We start from the raw sequence: 14,731 nt of genomic DNA on the forward strand, positions 1-14,731 counted from the left end.
CCCGCTGTAGCATTAAAGGCACGAGCCGAAGGCGAGGGACTTTAACAAGGCAGCGGGACTTTAATAACCGGTATAGCCCGCTACGGCAGGCTATGAGGCTATTAGAACATTCTGCCACTAGAGGGCAGAATGTTCTAACAAATTAAACAAAGGCTTCAGGGAGAGAGAGGGGATTTAAATCTTCTCAGGCTCCTTAAAGCCTTTGTTCACAGTCACATAGAAACATTGGAATGTTGGAACTCCGGGCTTATACCAGCCATGAGAAGCCTGGAGCAACTCCATTGTTTTCAATAGAGCTACCAACATTCCAGTGTTCTAATGAGCATTAACTGTGGTTTGGAGTGTCAATGTCTGGGCATTAATAGTGGTTTGTAGTGTCAATGGCTGAGCATTAACAGCGGTTTGTAGGGTCCATGGCTGAGCATTAACGGTGGTTTGTAGTGTCAATGGCTGAGCATTAACAATAGTGCACAGTGTCAATGGCTGAGCATTAACTGTGGTTTTTAGTGTCAATGACTGCGCATTAATAGTGGTTCATAGACTCAATGACTGAGTATTAACAGTTGTTGCTAGTGTCAATTTCTGAGTTTTAAGAGTGGTTCGTATTTTCAATAGTTGGGTCTTAGTAGTAGTTTATAATGTCAATGACTAGGTTTTGAATCACCAGCATGTACCCCTTTACCTCATTAAACCATCAGCATGTACCCCCAAATCTCTAGAGAGGACACCTTAAACCATCAACATGTCCCCCATATCTCCTGAGAGGGCACGTTTAAACCATCATGTACCCCGTAACCTCATTAAACCATCAGCATGAACCCCTATAATTCTTGAGAGGACACATTTACACCATCAACATGTACCCCCATATCAACTGAGAGGACACATTTAAACCGTCACCATGTACAACTGTATCTCCTGAGAGGACACATTTAAACCCCCAGCATTGCATTGTGGGAGGATCTGGTGCCCATGTTTCTTTAGCTAATTCCAGTTTTTTCTTTGCCGATGCAGATATCCTTCCAGGAACCGAAGGACATTGTAGAAAACTGCACCCAGGGGGGTATTAAGAGCCTACGCGTAGAGAGAAATCCATGCCCTTTCCTATTCACCCACTGGGTAATGTACGGCTTCCCACCCCAGGTACTTGCATCCACCCTCCTGCCCATGTCCCTTCCTGCTTAAGTTCTTATGTCCTTCTGTAAAACGGTCTATGGCCACTTCTGCGCTTCCGGTTGAGTAATGCTGCGCAGAAACCTGAACAAAGGGTGCTTGGAAGGCAAGGTTACACCATCCATGGAATACATTGGTTTTTTTTTGTTGGTGGTTTGTTCTCACAAGGTCAGAATTTGTAGGAAAAAGCACTGAATGCAATGAGAAAAAATATAATTGTAGTGAAAGGAGAGTAATGCAATAGTTGGGTTGGCTTGTCCTCTGCATGGCTCTGAAGGGAGTGCGCCCTCCTTTGTTAGAGTGCTAGAACAGGCACAGTGTGTCTCTGCAGATGTTTGACTGTCGCCTCATGAACACTACATCACTGATGGTCATGGGCGGCTCCAAGGACATTGATTCAGACCCCATAGCATGGCTCTAAAGCCAGGAGGGGCTCCCAAAGTGCACCCCTCCTTTGAGAGTGACTACTGTCCTCTCACCTGATCTTGGTGAAGCACTCACTAAAGTGGGAGCGACCGGCCCTTCAGGGCGAGATCCCTGCTTGTTTTTCATGATGGAAGGTCTCCTTTCTCCTTGCTTCTCTCAACCGTGTCCCTGGCTTCATCCGTTTGGGACATGCGTGTAGAGTGCATGTGGACTGTGCTTGCATGCGGTAGAGTGAACTTGAACTCGGTGTTCTGCTTTACTGTATGAGCACATAAATCCATCTCGCATTGTATTTAGTTGATGGTTGCCCGAGGTGGATGTAAGAAATCGGGTTTTTGATTGAGGGGGGTGAACCCCTCTTTCAATCAACAACCACAATCCTTGTTAGGGGGTATGCAAAAGTCACCAAATTAACATGTGTTTAACTCTCTGCATGCTTGACACACAAGCGTTCCAGCTTAACTTAGAGGCACGGTGTTAAGTATGCGTGCAACACTCAAACCGTGATAAAGTGAAAACACAACTCCAGAGGTGTCCCGCACCGAGAAAGAGAAAGAGAGTAAAATGTAATAAATACAACGATACTTAAAAGAATGAAATCCATATCAGTGGAACCGGAAATATGTAATTTTAAAGGTTTAGGTAAAAATAGCACCAGAAAGCGCTAACTGTGGGTATCTGGTCACGCTAAACCGAGGAAAAACTCACAAGCTCAGACCAGCCACAATGGAATGCAGGTCATATTCTGGGACCAGGATAGACCTGCTGGAAAAGTTGCCTCCTCCGGTGCGCAGGGTCCAGAACTGTAGGATTTTGCATAAGGAGCTCAACTGATACCAGCCAATGGTCCAAGACTTGGGAGGCACCTCTTGGTGATCCGGAACTCACTCCAGCACAAGCCAGCATGGCTCCGGCAGCTGCAGGTCCAGACAGGCTTAGTTGCAGCAGGTGAGTTGGGCAGTTGCAGGGAGAATTCTGGGACTCATTTCTGTAGGGGAAAAATATTGGTATGCAGTTCCTATGTTGAAGGAGTGTACAGGTCTCTTATGGATTGCCCTCACACACCCAGAAGGATGTCATGCTTCATCATTGGGCTGTGCTCCTCGTCGGGCCGGTGCTGCAATGCCCGACGGGCACCCGCAGAGGGGCTCTTTGCCGGACATTTTTTAGAGGAAGCCGTTTGGTGTGTGGGGGTATCTGGTCAGGGTAGTGAGGTGAGTGTGCGCTGTGATTTTAAAATAGGACTAGTACTGCCCTATGTGAAACAATATGTGCCCGGTAGGGAGCAGTGGGGGAAGGGGGGGGGGAATTAGGAAATAAAATATAACTTACATGGGGTTGCTGTCGCCAGCCGCCGCCTCTCCTGCAAGCAGGAACCATGAAGAACACAGCCTCCCAGAATCCCCTAGCCAATCACAACGCTGCCTTACAGCAGCGTTGTGATTGTTCTGAGCGCTGTGGTTCGGCTCTCAGACAGGGGCTTTAAGGACAGGCATGGTCTCCACCTGGGCTGTATAATACAGCCTGTGGAGAACATGCACAGAGCGCTTGACGGTTTGGCCGGACCGAGACGGCCGGCCACACCCTCATGCACACTTAATGTGCAGCCACCACTCCTCCTCCAGCCTCGCTATCAAGGGCAGCCTGTCCCTGCCCCCCTCCCCCCCCCCCCCCCCCCAGCAACCTGGCTGGCTGCAGTGCAACTCAATCCTAAAAGCAAAATTATGATTTATCTTTGGTTTGCACTGCTTTAAAACAGTGGGGCGACGCTCCTCCGCCTTTGTGAAGGAGCCGCCCCTGCATAGCATTGAAACAAGGACATAGCCAGAAAATTCAAATACCTTCACTTTGAACAAAAGCACTGATGCCACCGAGAACGCAAAGAAAGTAAGCTGAACCCTCGCTAGATCAGCTTCCTTGTCTCTTCCAGCCATGCATGTATCCATTCATTCTTTTACCATTTCAACCACCTGCTGATATCCACTGTTTAGGCTTTATATTCTGCCATCCATTCATTCTTTCATCCATCCAATCTTACATCCGACATCCATCCTTCCATCCTACTACTTATCCATCCATCCATGCTACAATCCGTCTATCTAGACCCTCTGCCACCCACCCACCCACCCATCCATCCCTACACTCTGCCACCCATCCATCCACTCAGCAATCCATCCAATCTTCCATCTCACATCATCTGTCTATCCACTCTGCCATCCATCCACTCTGCCATCCATCCACTCTGCCATCCATCCACTCTGCCATCCATCCACTCTGCCATCCATCCACTCTGCCATCCATCCACTCTGCCATCCATCCACTCTGCCATCCATCCACTCTGCCATCCATCCACTCTGCCATCCATCCACTCTGCCATCCATCCACTCTGCCATCCATCCACTCTATCCATCATCCATCTTGCAATTCATCCATCCATCCACTCTGCCATCCATCCACTCTGCCACCCATCCACTCTGCCACCCATCCACTCTGCCACCCATCCACTCTGCCACCCATCCACTCTGCCACCCATCCACTCTGCCACCCATCCACTCTGCCACCCATCCACTCTGCCACCCATCCACTCTGCCACCCATCCACTCTGCCACCCATCCACTCTGCTACCCATCCACTCTGCTACCCATCCACTCTGCTACCCATCCATCCACTCTGCAATCCATCCATCTAGACACTCTGCCATCCATCCATGCACCCACTCTGCATCCATGCATCCACTCTGCCATCCATGCATCCACTCTGCCATCCATGCATCCACTCTGCCATCCATGCATCCACTCTGCCATCCATGCATCCACTCTGCCATCCATGCATCCACTCTGCCATCCATGCATCCACTCTGCCATCCATGCATCCACTCTGCCATCCATGCATCCACTCTGCCATCCATGCATCCACTCTGCCATCCATGCATCCACTCTGCCATCCATCCATCCACTCTGCCATCCATCCATCCTGCAATCCACCCATCTAGACACTCTGCCATCCATCCGTGCATCCACTCTGCCATCCATCTGCTCTGCCATCCATCCGCTCTGCCATCCATCCATCTGCTCTGCCATCCATCCACTCTGCCACCCATCTACTCTGCCTACTCTGCCACCCATCCACTCTGCCATCCATCCATCAAGACACTCTACCATCCATCCCTACACTCTTCCATCCATCCAGGCATCCCTCCATTCTTCCACTCTACCATCCATTATCCATCCATCCTGCCATACACCCATCCATCCATACACTCTGCCATACATACATTCACTCTGCCAGCCATCCATCCTGCCATCCTTCCATCCAATCTTCCATCTGACATCATCCATCTAGCCATCCACTCTGCCATCCATCCACTCTGCCATCCATCCACCCCTACACTCTTCCATCCTGTCATCCATCCATTCTTCTACTCTACCATTCATTATCCATCATACATCATTCCATCCATTCTGCCATCCATCCTTACACTCTGCCAGCCATGCATCCACTCTGCCAGCCATCTATCCACTCTGCCAACCATCCATCCTGCCATCCTTCCATCCAATCTTCCATCTGACATCCATCCATCTATCCATCCACTCTGCCAGCCATCCACTCTGCCAACCAACCATCCTGCAATTCATCCATCTAGACACTCTACCATCCATCCATCCCTACACTCTGCCATCCATCCATTCTGCCATCCATCCATTCTTCCACTCTACCATCCATTATCCATCATATATCAATCCATCTATTCTGCCATCCACCCATCCATCCTTACACTCTGCCATCCATCCATCCACTCTGCCAGCCATCATCCACTCCACTCTGCCAGTCATCCATCCTTCCATCCAGTCTTCCATCTGACATCTATCCATCTATCCATCCACACAGCCATCCATCCACTTTACCAGTCCTCTATCCTTCGATCCATCCATCTAGACACTCTACCGTCCATCCATCCGTACACTCTGCCATCCATCCATTCTGCCATCCATCCATTCTTCCACTCTACCATCCATCATATATCCATCCATCTACTCTGCCATCCTTCCATCAATCCACTCTGCAATCCATCAATCCACTGTGCCACCTATCCTTCCATCAGTCCTTTTCTCTGCCACCCACCCATCCACTCGTCCATCATTCTATCTGCTCTGCCAACTAACTCTTGCATCCATCCATCCTCCATTCACTCTGCCATCCACTGTCCATTCTTCCATACATCCATCTGCTCTGCCAACTAACTCTTGCATCCATCCATCATCCATTCACTCTGCCATCCATTCATTCATTTGTTAACTCTGCCATATATCCATCCACTCTGCCATCCAGCCATCAATCCACTCTACCATCCATCAATCCGCCCATCCCATTACTCTTCTATCCTTTCACCTGTTCATCGCGTATCCATTCACTCATCCACCAGCCACTATTATGTTGACTTTTCACCTACAGGTAAAGATGCCAAATATAATGCCCACACCTTAAATAAAAAAAATGTATGCAGCTTAAATGTATCTTTGGGGAATAAATGCACGTTTAGATAATGACAAGGATCGCAACATAATTTCAGAGTTTGAGAAATCCGTCACCAGGGTCACAGAAGAGATGTTGAGTCTCAGAAAACCACAAAAATAAGAGACTGTGGTAGAAAAGGCGCCAAAGAAACAAAGCTCTCCAAAGAAATGAATAAACTAACCAGGAGCCAGTTTCTGTACCAATTTGAATTGCGGATTAAACCAGCAGAGGCCCCAAGGAAGAAAGGAAAAGACACCGTCTCTCTTATAAAATGGGATTAAACGGTGAAAGCTGGATGGACCTGCATCGAGCTGCAACTACCAGAATAATAATAAGACCACTTTTAGAGCGCCTGGTTACACTCAAGACGGCGTGTCCCCGCGCTTAGAATTGCTACTGCTCCCTGAAGAGGCCGAGGTCCGGAACAGGTCTGGATCCTAGGCTACAAAGAGACCATTATTAGCTTGGGAAAAGGTAAGTTTTTAATTTAAGTCTGAATCTCATTTCGAAGGGCTCCATGCGCAAGTCAAGAGGGAGATTGTTCCAGTGCTTACTCACTAGAGAGCGAAAGGAGCTACCTCCCATCCTAGTCGTGCGCACGCGAGGAAGCTGAAACAGCATCGCTCCAGCAGATCTGAGGTTCGGGGTGGGGCGATGGATAGTGAGAAGGTTTCGCAGGTAACCTGGACCTTTTCCCTGGGTAATGCGATGGGCAAAACAGAGTGCCTTAAACTTGATGCGCTCCTCTACAGGGAGCCAGTGAAGTTTTCGTAATGCCGTTTTTCCAGATGCCCTGCGTGGCAGGTTGAGTACCAGGCGGGCGGCAGCGTTTTGGACACACTGCAATTGGTGTATGCCTTTTCTGCTTAGGCCCAGGAGTAGGGCGTTGCCGTAGTCCAAATGTGGGGTGACTAGGGCAAGAATAAGTGTTTTCCTGGCACTGATGGGGAGCAGGTCGAGGACTTTACGGAGTGTTTTTAATATTCCAAAACAAGGAAACACTGCAGGCTCCTGGCCTTCAGTTATGGGTCTAAAAGGAATAATGCTGTCGCTTCTGCTTCTCCCCAGACACGATCTGGTTTTATGGCTCAAGTGTTATCTGCAATTGTAAGTGAGCGAGCCTGTGTGCAATCTCTCGAACATTACTTAACTCAAACCCAGGACTCTACGGATGTCACACCCGCCACCCACTCAGATTACTGGAATCAACTCCAACCCAGGACTATACGGATGTTCCACCCGCCCCCCACTCACATTACTTCAATCAACTCGAACCCAGGACTCTACGGATGTCACACCTGCCACCCACTCACATTACTGGAATCAACTCCAACCCAGGACTCTACGGATGTTCCACCTGCCACCCACTCAGATTACTGGAATCAACTTGAACCCAGGGTTTTAGGGATGTCACACCCGCCACCCACTCAGATTACTGGAATCAACTCCAACCCAGGACTCTACGGATCCCCCACCCGCCACGCACTCAGATTACTGGAATCAACTCCAACCCAGGACTATATGGATGTTCCACCCGCCCCCCACTCACATTACTTCAATCAACTCGAACCCAGGACTCTACGGATGTCACACCTGCCACCCACTCACATTACTGGAATCAACTCCAACCCAGGAGTCTACGGATGTCACACCCGCCACCCACTCAGATTACTGGAATCAACTTGAACCCAGGACTATACGGATGTTCCACCCGCCCCCCACTCAGATTACTGGAATCAACTCGAAACCAGGACTCTACGGATGTCACACCTGCCACCCACTCAGATTACTGGAATCAACTCCAACCCAGGACTCTACGGATGTTCCACCCAATCACCCACTCAGATTACTGGAATCAACTTGAACCCAGGGTTTTACGAATGTCACACCTGCCACCCACTCAGATTACTGGAATCAACTCGAACCCAGGGTTTTGCAGATGTCCCACCCGCCACCCACTCAGATTACTGGAATCAACTCAAACCCAGGACTCTACGGATGTCCCACCCGCCACCCACTCAGATTACTGGAATAAACTGCAACCCAGGACTCCACGGATCCCCCACCCGCCACCCACTCAGATTACTGGAACCAACTCGAACCCAGGGTTTTACGATGTCCAACCCGCCACCCACTCAGATTACTGGAATCAACTCCAACCCTGGACTCTAAGGATGTCCCACCCGCCACCCACTCAGATTGCTGGAATCGACTCCAACCCAGGACTCTATGGCTGTCCCACCCGCCACCCACTCAGATTACTGGAATCAACTCGAACCCAGGGTTTTACAGATGTCCCACCCGCCACCCACTCAGATTACTGGAATCAACTCCAACCCAGGACTCTACGGATGTCCCACCCACTCAGATTACTGGAATCAACTTGAACCCAGGGTTTTACAGATGTCCCACCCACCACCCACTCAGATTACTGAAATCAACTCCAACCCAGGACTCTACAGATGTCCCACCCGCCACCCACTCAGATTACTGGAATCAACTCCAACCCAGGACTCTATGGCTGTCCCATCCGCCACCCACTCAGACTACTGGAATCAACTTGAACCCAGGACTATACGGATGTTCCACCCGCCCCCCACTCAGATTACTGGAATCAACTCGAACCCAGAACTCTACGGATGTCCCACCCGCCACCCATTCAGATTACTGGAATCGACTCCAACCCAGGACTCTATGGCTGTCCCACCCACTCAGATTACTGGAATCAACTCGAACCCAGGGTTTTACAGATGTCCCAACCGCCACCCACTCATATTACTGGAATCGACTCCAACCCAGGACTCTATGGCTGTCCCACCCGCCACCCACTCAGATTACTGGAATCAACTCCAACCCAGGACTCTATGGATGTCTCACCCACCACCCACTCAGATTACTTGAATCAACTCCAACCCAGGACTCTACGGATGTTCCACCCAATCACCCACTCAGATTACTGGAATCAACTTGAACCCAGGGTTTTACGAATGTCCCACCCGCCACCCACTCAGATTACTGGATTCAACTCCAACCCGGGACTCTACGGATATCCCACCCGCCACCCACTCAGATTCCTGGAATCAACTCAAACCCAGGGTTTTACGGCTGTTCCACCCAATCATCCACTAGGATTACTGGAATCAACTCCAACCCAGGACTCCACGGATCCCCCACCCGCCACCCACTCAGATTACTGGAATCAACTCCAACCCAGGACTCTGCGGATGTTCCACCCACCACCCACTCAGATTACTGGAATCAACTCGAACCCAGGGTTTTACGATGTCCAACCCGCCACCCACTCAGATTACTGGAATCAACTCCAACCCTGGACTCTAAGGATGTCCCACCCGCCACCCACTCAGATTACTGGAACCAACTCGAACCCAGGGTTTTACGATGTCCAACCCGCCACCCACTCAGATTACTGGAATCAACTCCAACCCTGGACTCTAAGGATGTCCCACCCGCCACCCACTCAGATTGCTGGAATCGACTCCAACCCAGGACTCTATGGCTGTCCCACCCGCCACCCACTCAGATTACTGGAATCAACTCGAACCCAGGGTTTTACAGATGTCCCACCCGCCACCCACTCAGATTACTGGAATCAACTCCAACCCAGGACTCTACGGATGTCCCACCCACTCAGATTACTGGAATCAACTTGAACCCAGGGTTTTACAGATGTCCCACCCACCACCCACTCAGATTACTGAAATCAACTCCAACCCAGGACTCTACAGATGTCCCACCCGCCACCCACTCAGATTACTGGAATCAACTCCAACCCAGGACTCTATGGCTGTCCCATCCGCCACCCACTCAGACTACTGGAATCAACTTGAACCCAGGACTATACGGATGTTCCACCCGCCCCCCACTCAGATTACTGGAATCAACTCGAACCCAGAACTCTACGGATGTCCCACCCGCCACCCATTCAGATTACTGGAATCGACTCCAACCCAGGACTCTATGGCTGTCCCACCCACTCAGATTACTGGAATCAACTCGAACCCAGGGTTTTACAGATGTCCCAACCGCCACCCACTCATATTACTGGAATCGACTCCAACCCAGGACTCTATGGCTGTCCCACCCGCCACCCACTCAGATTACTGGAATCAACTCCAACCCAGGACTCTATGGATGTCTCACCCACCACCCACTCAGATTACTTGAATCAACTCCAACCCAGGACTCTACGGATGTTCCACCCAATCACCCACTCAGATTACTGGAATCAACTTGAACCCAGGGTTTTACGAATGTCCCACCCGCCACCCACTCAGATTACTGGATTCAACTCCAACCCGGGACTCTACGGATATCCCACCCGCCACCCACTCAGATTCCTGGAATCAACTCAAACCCAGGGTTTTACGGCTGTTCCACCCAATCATCCACTAGGATTACTGGAATCAACTCCAACCCAGGACTCCACGGATCCCCCACCCGCCACCCACTCAGATTACTGGAATCAACTCCAACCCAGGACTCTACGGATGTTCCACCCACCACCCACTCAGATTACTGGAATCAACTCGAACCCAGGGTTTTACGGATGTTCCACCCGCCACCCACTAGGATTACTGGATATATAAAAAGTGCCACGTCTTCTGGAGCTGTGAGTCCAGTTCAGGTTCCAGTTCTGGCCCTGAAGATACTCCAGAACTATGGGAACATGGCTGTCAATTCACCAAAAAGGTGGCGGAAGTGACATCACATGCCATTTGACCATTACCTTGTCTCGCACACACACACATGCGTACACATACACACACATTTACAGACCGACACATAACACACTCTCCTGCAAGCAAGAAAGCGACAGACATTTGAAAGCATGCTTTGCTTACCTTATCTGCCAGATACGGTCATATTCCAGCTAATTGTCCTCCATTTTTTTGCACTAAAAGTGAATATTATACAATGTTTGTGTAATATTAAATGTTACAGAAATCCAGGAAAGGGGAACTTCATTAGTCCGAGCGTGCCTCTGTGCTCCAGGCACTGATTGTGTCACCTGTGAGCCCAGGGGTCGCAAGGGGGAGCCAGGGGGTCACAGTTGCGACCTCTAAATGACATCCATGAAGAGCAATAGTTTTAGCCCCACTGTAGACAACTGTCTAACTCGGGGTGCATTCTGGAAAGGAAGGATTCTGATTCGCTGGTGAAAAAAAAGAGGCGGATCAAAGTAATTACAGGCCAATCGCACTCCTCGATTCAACTGGCTAGATTCGTCTTAGATCATTTGCAAGACTGGACCTATGGAAACGGAATAACTCCCCCAGAACAATCTGTTTTAGACCTGAATGCTCTGTAATGGGTAATACTGCCGTTGTTCCAACATTAGTCAATAAATATCTACATTTTAAATCACAGATGATTTATATTGTTTTTATCCACTTTGCTACGGCTTTTGATTGTTGATAGACCACTTTTATGGAAAAAAATCGTCAACCTGCGCATTCCACCAAATCCCCTACGAGTGAACGCCGCCCTTTATAATCCTTAATGGTGCAGAGATTTGATGGGAGGACAAAGAGGGTGAACCCGCAACATAAAGAGAGGGAGTGGATTGAAACGGATTGGCACCACTCTCGTTTTCACTGTTCCTGCATGATCGCCCATTGCAATTTACGCCATTTAGAAGCAGGTCCCTCCACCTTCAGATGTGTGCTGATGACGCGGCTCCATCTGATGTGTCTCCGATAGGATTGTAAAGACATTTAGAAAGTGTTCTTTATTTGTACAGAAAAATATCAAATTAAAATTAATATCACCCAAACTAAAATATTGGCCTTTAGGGAAAGCAAAAAGAGCGTAAACCTTATCATTGGTCATTGGGTAGTTAGAAATGAGCGTAAATTAATTTCTTTTTTTTTAAGTTTGAGTTTATTGAAGAAAAAGAAGGAAAGGAAGGGGGGGGAGGGGTAAAGACATCATGATAAGCATGTACAAAGAATAAGCAGTTCAATAAGAGCGTAAATTATTTTCTACTTCAATCTTGGCTACATTTTCTCTCACAGTCTTAACCGCGAGCACCTGACTCGGAACGGCAGCAGTGTGCTAGCACGCGCAGGCGCATTAAATACATTTTATAAATCTCCCACGCGGACACTTGTCCATCTTTGGTGCCCCCCCCCCCCCCCCTCAGTTTGTGAGGACCATCGGCATCGCGTGTGCTGCAAGGGGGTGTTTTTTCTTGTCTAAACCCAGAATCCAGCTGAGCGGCGCCTGCCTGGGCCGGCGCGGCCGCGGGGGTCTCCGGCTAATCTCAGAGCAGCTCCTGCCAGGATCCCCGTGCCCGCAGCTATGGCCGCTGCGCGTGCCCGGCAGTCGAGCTCTGAACAGGGGCAGAGCCCATGCGCACTGCAGGACGAGGGGGGGGCGGGCCTGGTGCCCTGTCCATATCCATGAAGAAGAAACATGATGTGCTGTTTGGACAACACTAAAAGCACGGGGGTGCCATGGGCAACGCTTAATGCAGTCTTAGCATTAAATAGCGATTCGTGGGCACAGGTGAAACTCGGAGACGGCAGCAGCGTCACCTCAAAAATTAACATCAATAATGGCGGAAATAAGGTGGCGTGCAGGCATCGAGTCTGTTAAATTTGTATCCGGCCGACATGATCAGCTATTTGACCCAAGTAGAGAGCCCTCCACCCACATCAACTGTCTGCAATATGCAGATGATGTCACCGTTCTCAGACAAACTCCAAGCGGCTGCAAGGAAAAGATCATTGGTGACGTCCTCCTCCCGCAGGTGTCTTCCAGGATGCGCCCGATGCAGGAAACTGCACTACCCAATCCTGGCGCTGCTTTCACTGCATGAAAGCAGCGCCAGGATTGGACAGTGCTAAGAGCACTGGAGTCCTGCGCTTTCCCTAACCAGCTGTCTACAAGAGCTAGGTTAGAGAACTTTAAAATGCGCATGTCTGGCTGGCCGTCCCAAGAAGGCTGGCCAGGGACACATGCGCATTTTAAAGCTCACAGCCCTCTGCTGGTGCCGCTCGGCAGCACTGGCCCCGCCCTGACAGTTCAGGACGGGTTGCTGAAAAATAAAACGGTAATAAATAAATGTTATTACTCTTTCATTTTTCAACTCTGGGGCTTGTGGGGGGACGCTCCTCCGCTCAAATGGAGGTGCCGCCCCTGACGTCAAAATCTGACAAAAGTGACTAAGAAGGGAAGAGTTTGTTGAGTGAATACCCATCATTTTTTATTTATTTCTTAATTTTGAGAGGGGGCTTATTTTGAGAGAACAAGAGGCCAGGACTTCTCCAGAAGTCTCTGAAAGGTGTGTTCTGTTTTTGTGTGACGTACTGTAGCACTTGACCTGGGTTGTGCCATGAACTTTAATGCCATAAAGTGTGTATTTGTAAAGTGCTTGTTCACCCATAAGGGAACGCTGGCTCTGAATAACAGATGTTTGTTACCCAACGTCACTTATTTAATCTACTTCAGAAGGATGAAAGGCTGAGTGGACCCAACCGCATTTGAACCTGTGACCATGAGGGCGAACACAGGCCCCTACAGCGGGCGCATTAGTCCACTAAGCCACCAGACTCGGCTCTTCAGCCTGAAGTGCTGAGTGATGTCCAGGGATTTTAAAAATATTTTTCTGCACACTGGAAGTCAATGTAAGGCATCCATGATATCGGCAAACTGATCACGTCGGGGCAGACTGAGATGTGCCCTCGGTGGTCAGTGTTGGGTTTAGTGGTAGGGTGTCCCAGGTCATCGGAGGCCGAAGACTCCACTGACATGGCTGAAGTGCAGTGACCCCCCCCCACTGCCCACAGTTATTACAACGGCTGGTGTTCTTCCCAGTGTATGGCACAGGGGATATTAACAGGAGCATTTAATCTGTCTATGTCCTAACATAAGCTACGAGAGAAATACCTGAAAACAAAACACTTAATTCAATCCGTTGTACATCCATCCGAGAGGCCGCGGCGTATTGTTTTTCCACTACAGATTGTCAATCTTTGGGAAGTTCACTACGTTTCGAGGTTACGCCTGTTGTAGTCTTAAAGAATTGTGATTGAAACGCAGCTTTATGGAATATTTGTAGATAGGCTTACAATATTAACATCTTTTTCTATAGTACCAATATTTTAATACACTTTATACAATATTAATTCATTCATTGAACAGAAGGTCAGTTTATGTTTACCTTTACCTGTCGCTCCCCGGGAGTGATGGAGTTCACGTCTGTGCCCTCACTGGCGAGGCCGGTGATTGGCCGGTCTGAGTCCCAGCTGCCCCTGTGTTGCACCAGTTATCCCAGGATGGTGACCCCCACACTAACCAGCCTTGCCTCTCTCTCTCTCTCTCTCCCCCCTCCAGGACACGCTGGACACCTACCCCTGCGGCTCCGACCACACTCCCAGCCCGATGGCCCGGCGCATCGCTCTGGAGGCACCCGCCATTTTGGAGCGCCCAGACACCCGCCTGACGGCTGTAGCGGTGCACGTGGAGCGCGAGCACACCATCGCCTTCCTAGGGGACACCCGTGGCCGTCTGCATAAGGTACGTGCGCTGCGCCGTGCTGTGGCTGACGTCACCTGCTCTTCTCACAGCCCAGGGGTATAATTGTGCAAACATA

General features: G+C 49.7%; 1 protein-coding gene across 1 annotated transcript in view; it reads left to right on the forward strand.

Moving 5' to 3' along the window:
* PLXNB1 (plexin B1) overlaps nucleotides 1-14,731 on the forward strand; it is a 469,341-nt gene that overhangs the window by 247,944 nt on the left and 206,666 nt on the right. Inside the window, exon 4 of the mRNA XM_085624251.1 lies at nucleotides 14,473-14,655. Coding sequence (XP_085480377.1) covers nucleotides 14,473-14,655 — 183 coding nt within the window. The remainder of the gene's footprint in view (nucleotides 1-14,472; nucleotides 14,656-14,731) is intronic.

This window comes from Triturus cristatus, chromosome 9, assembly GCF_964204655.1.
Source record: "Triturus cristatus chromosome 9, aTriCri1.1, whole genome shotgun sequence".
Taxonomy (NCBI): domain Eukaryota; kingdom Metazoa; phylum Chordata; class Amphibia; order Caudata; family Salamandridae; genus Triturus; species Triturus cristatus.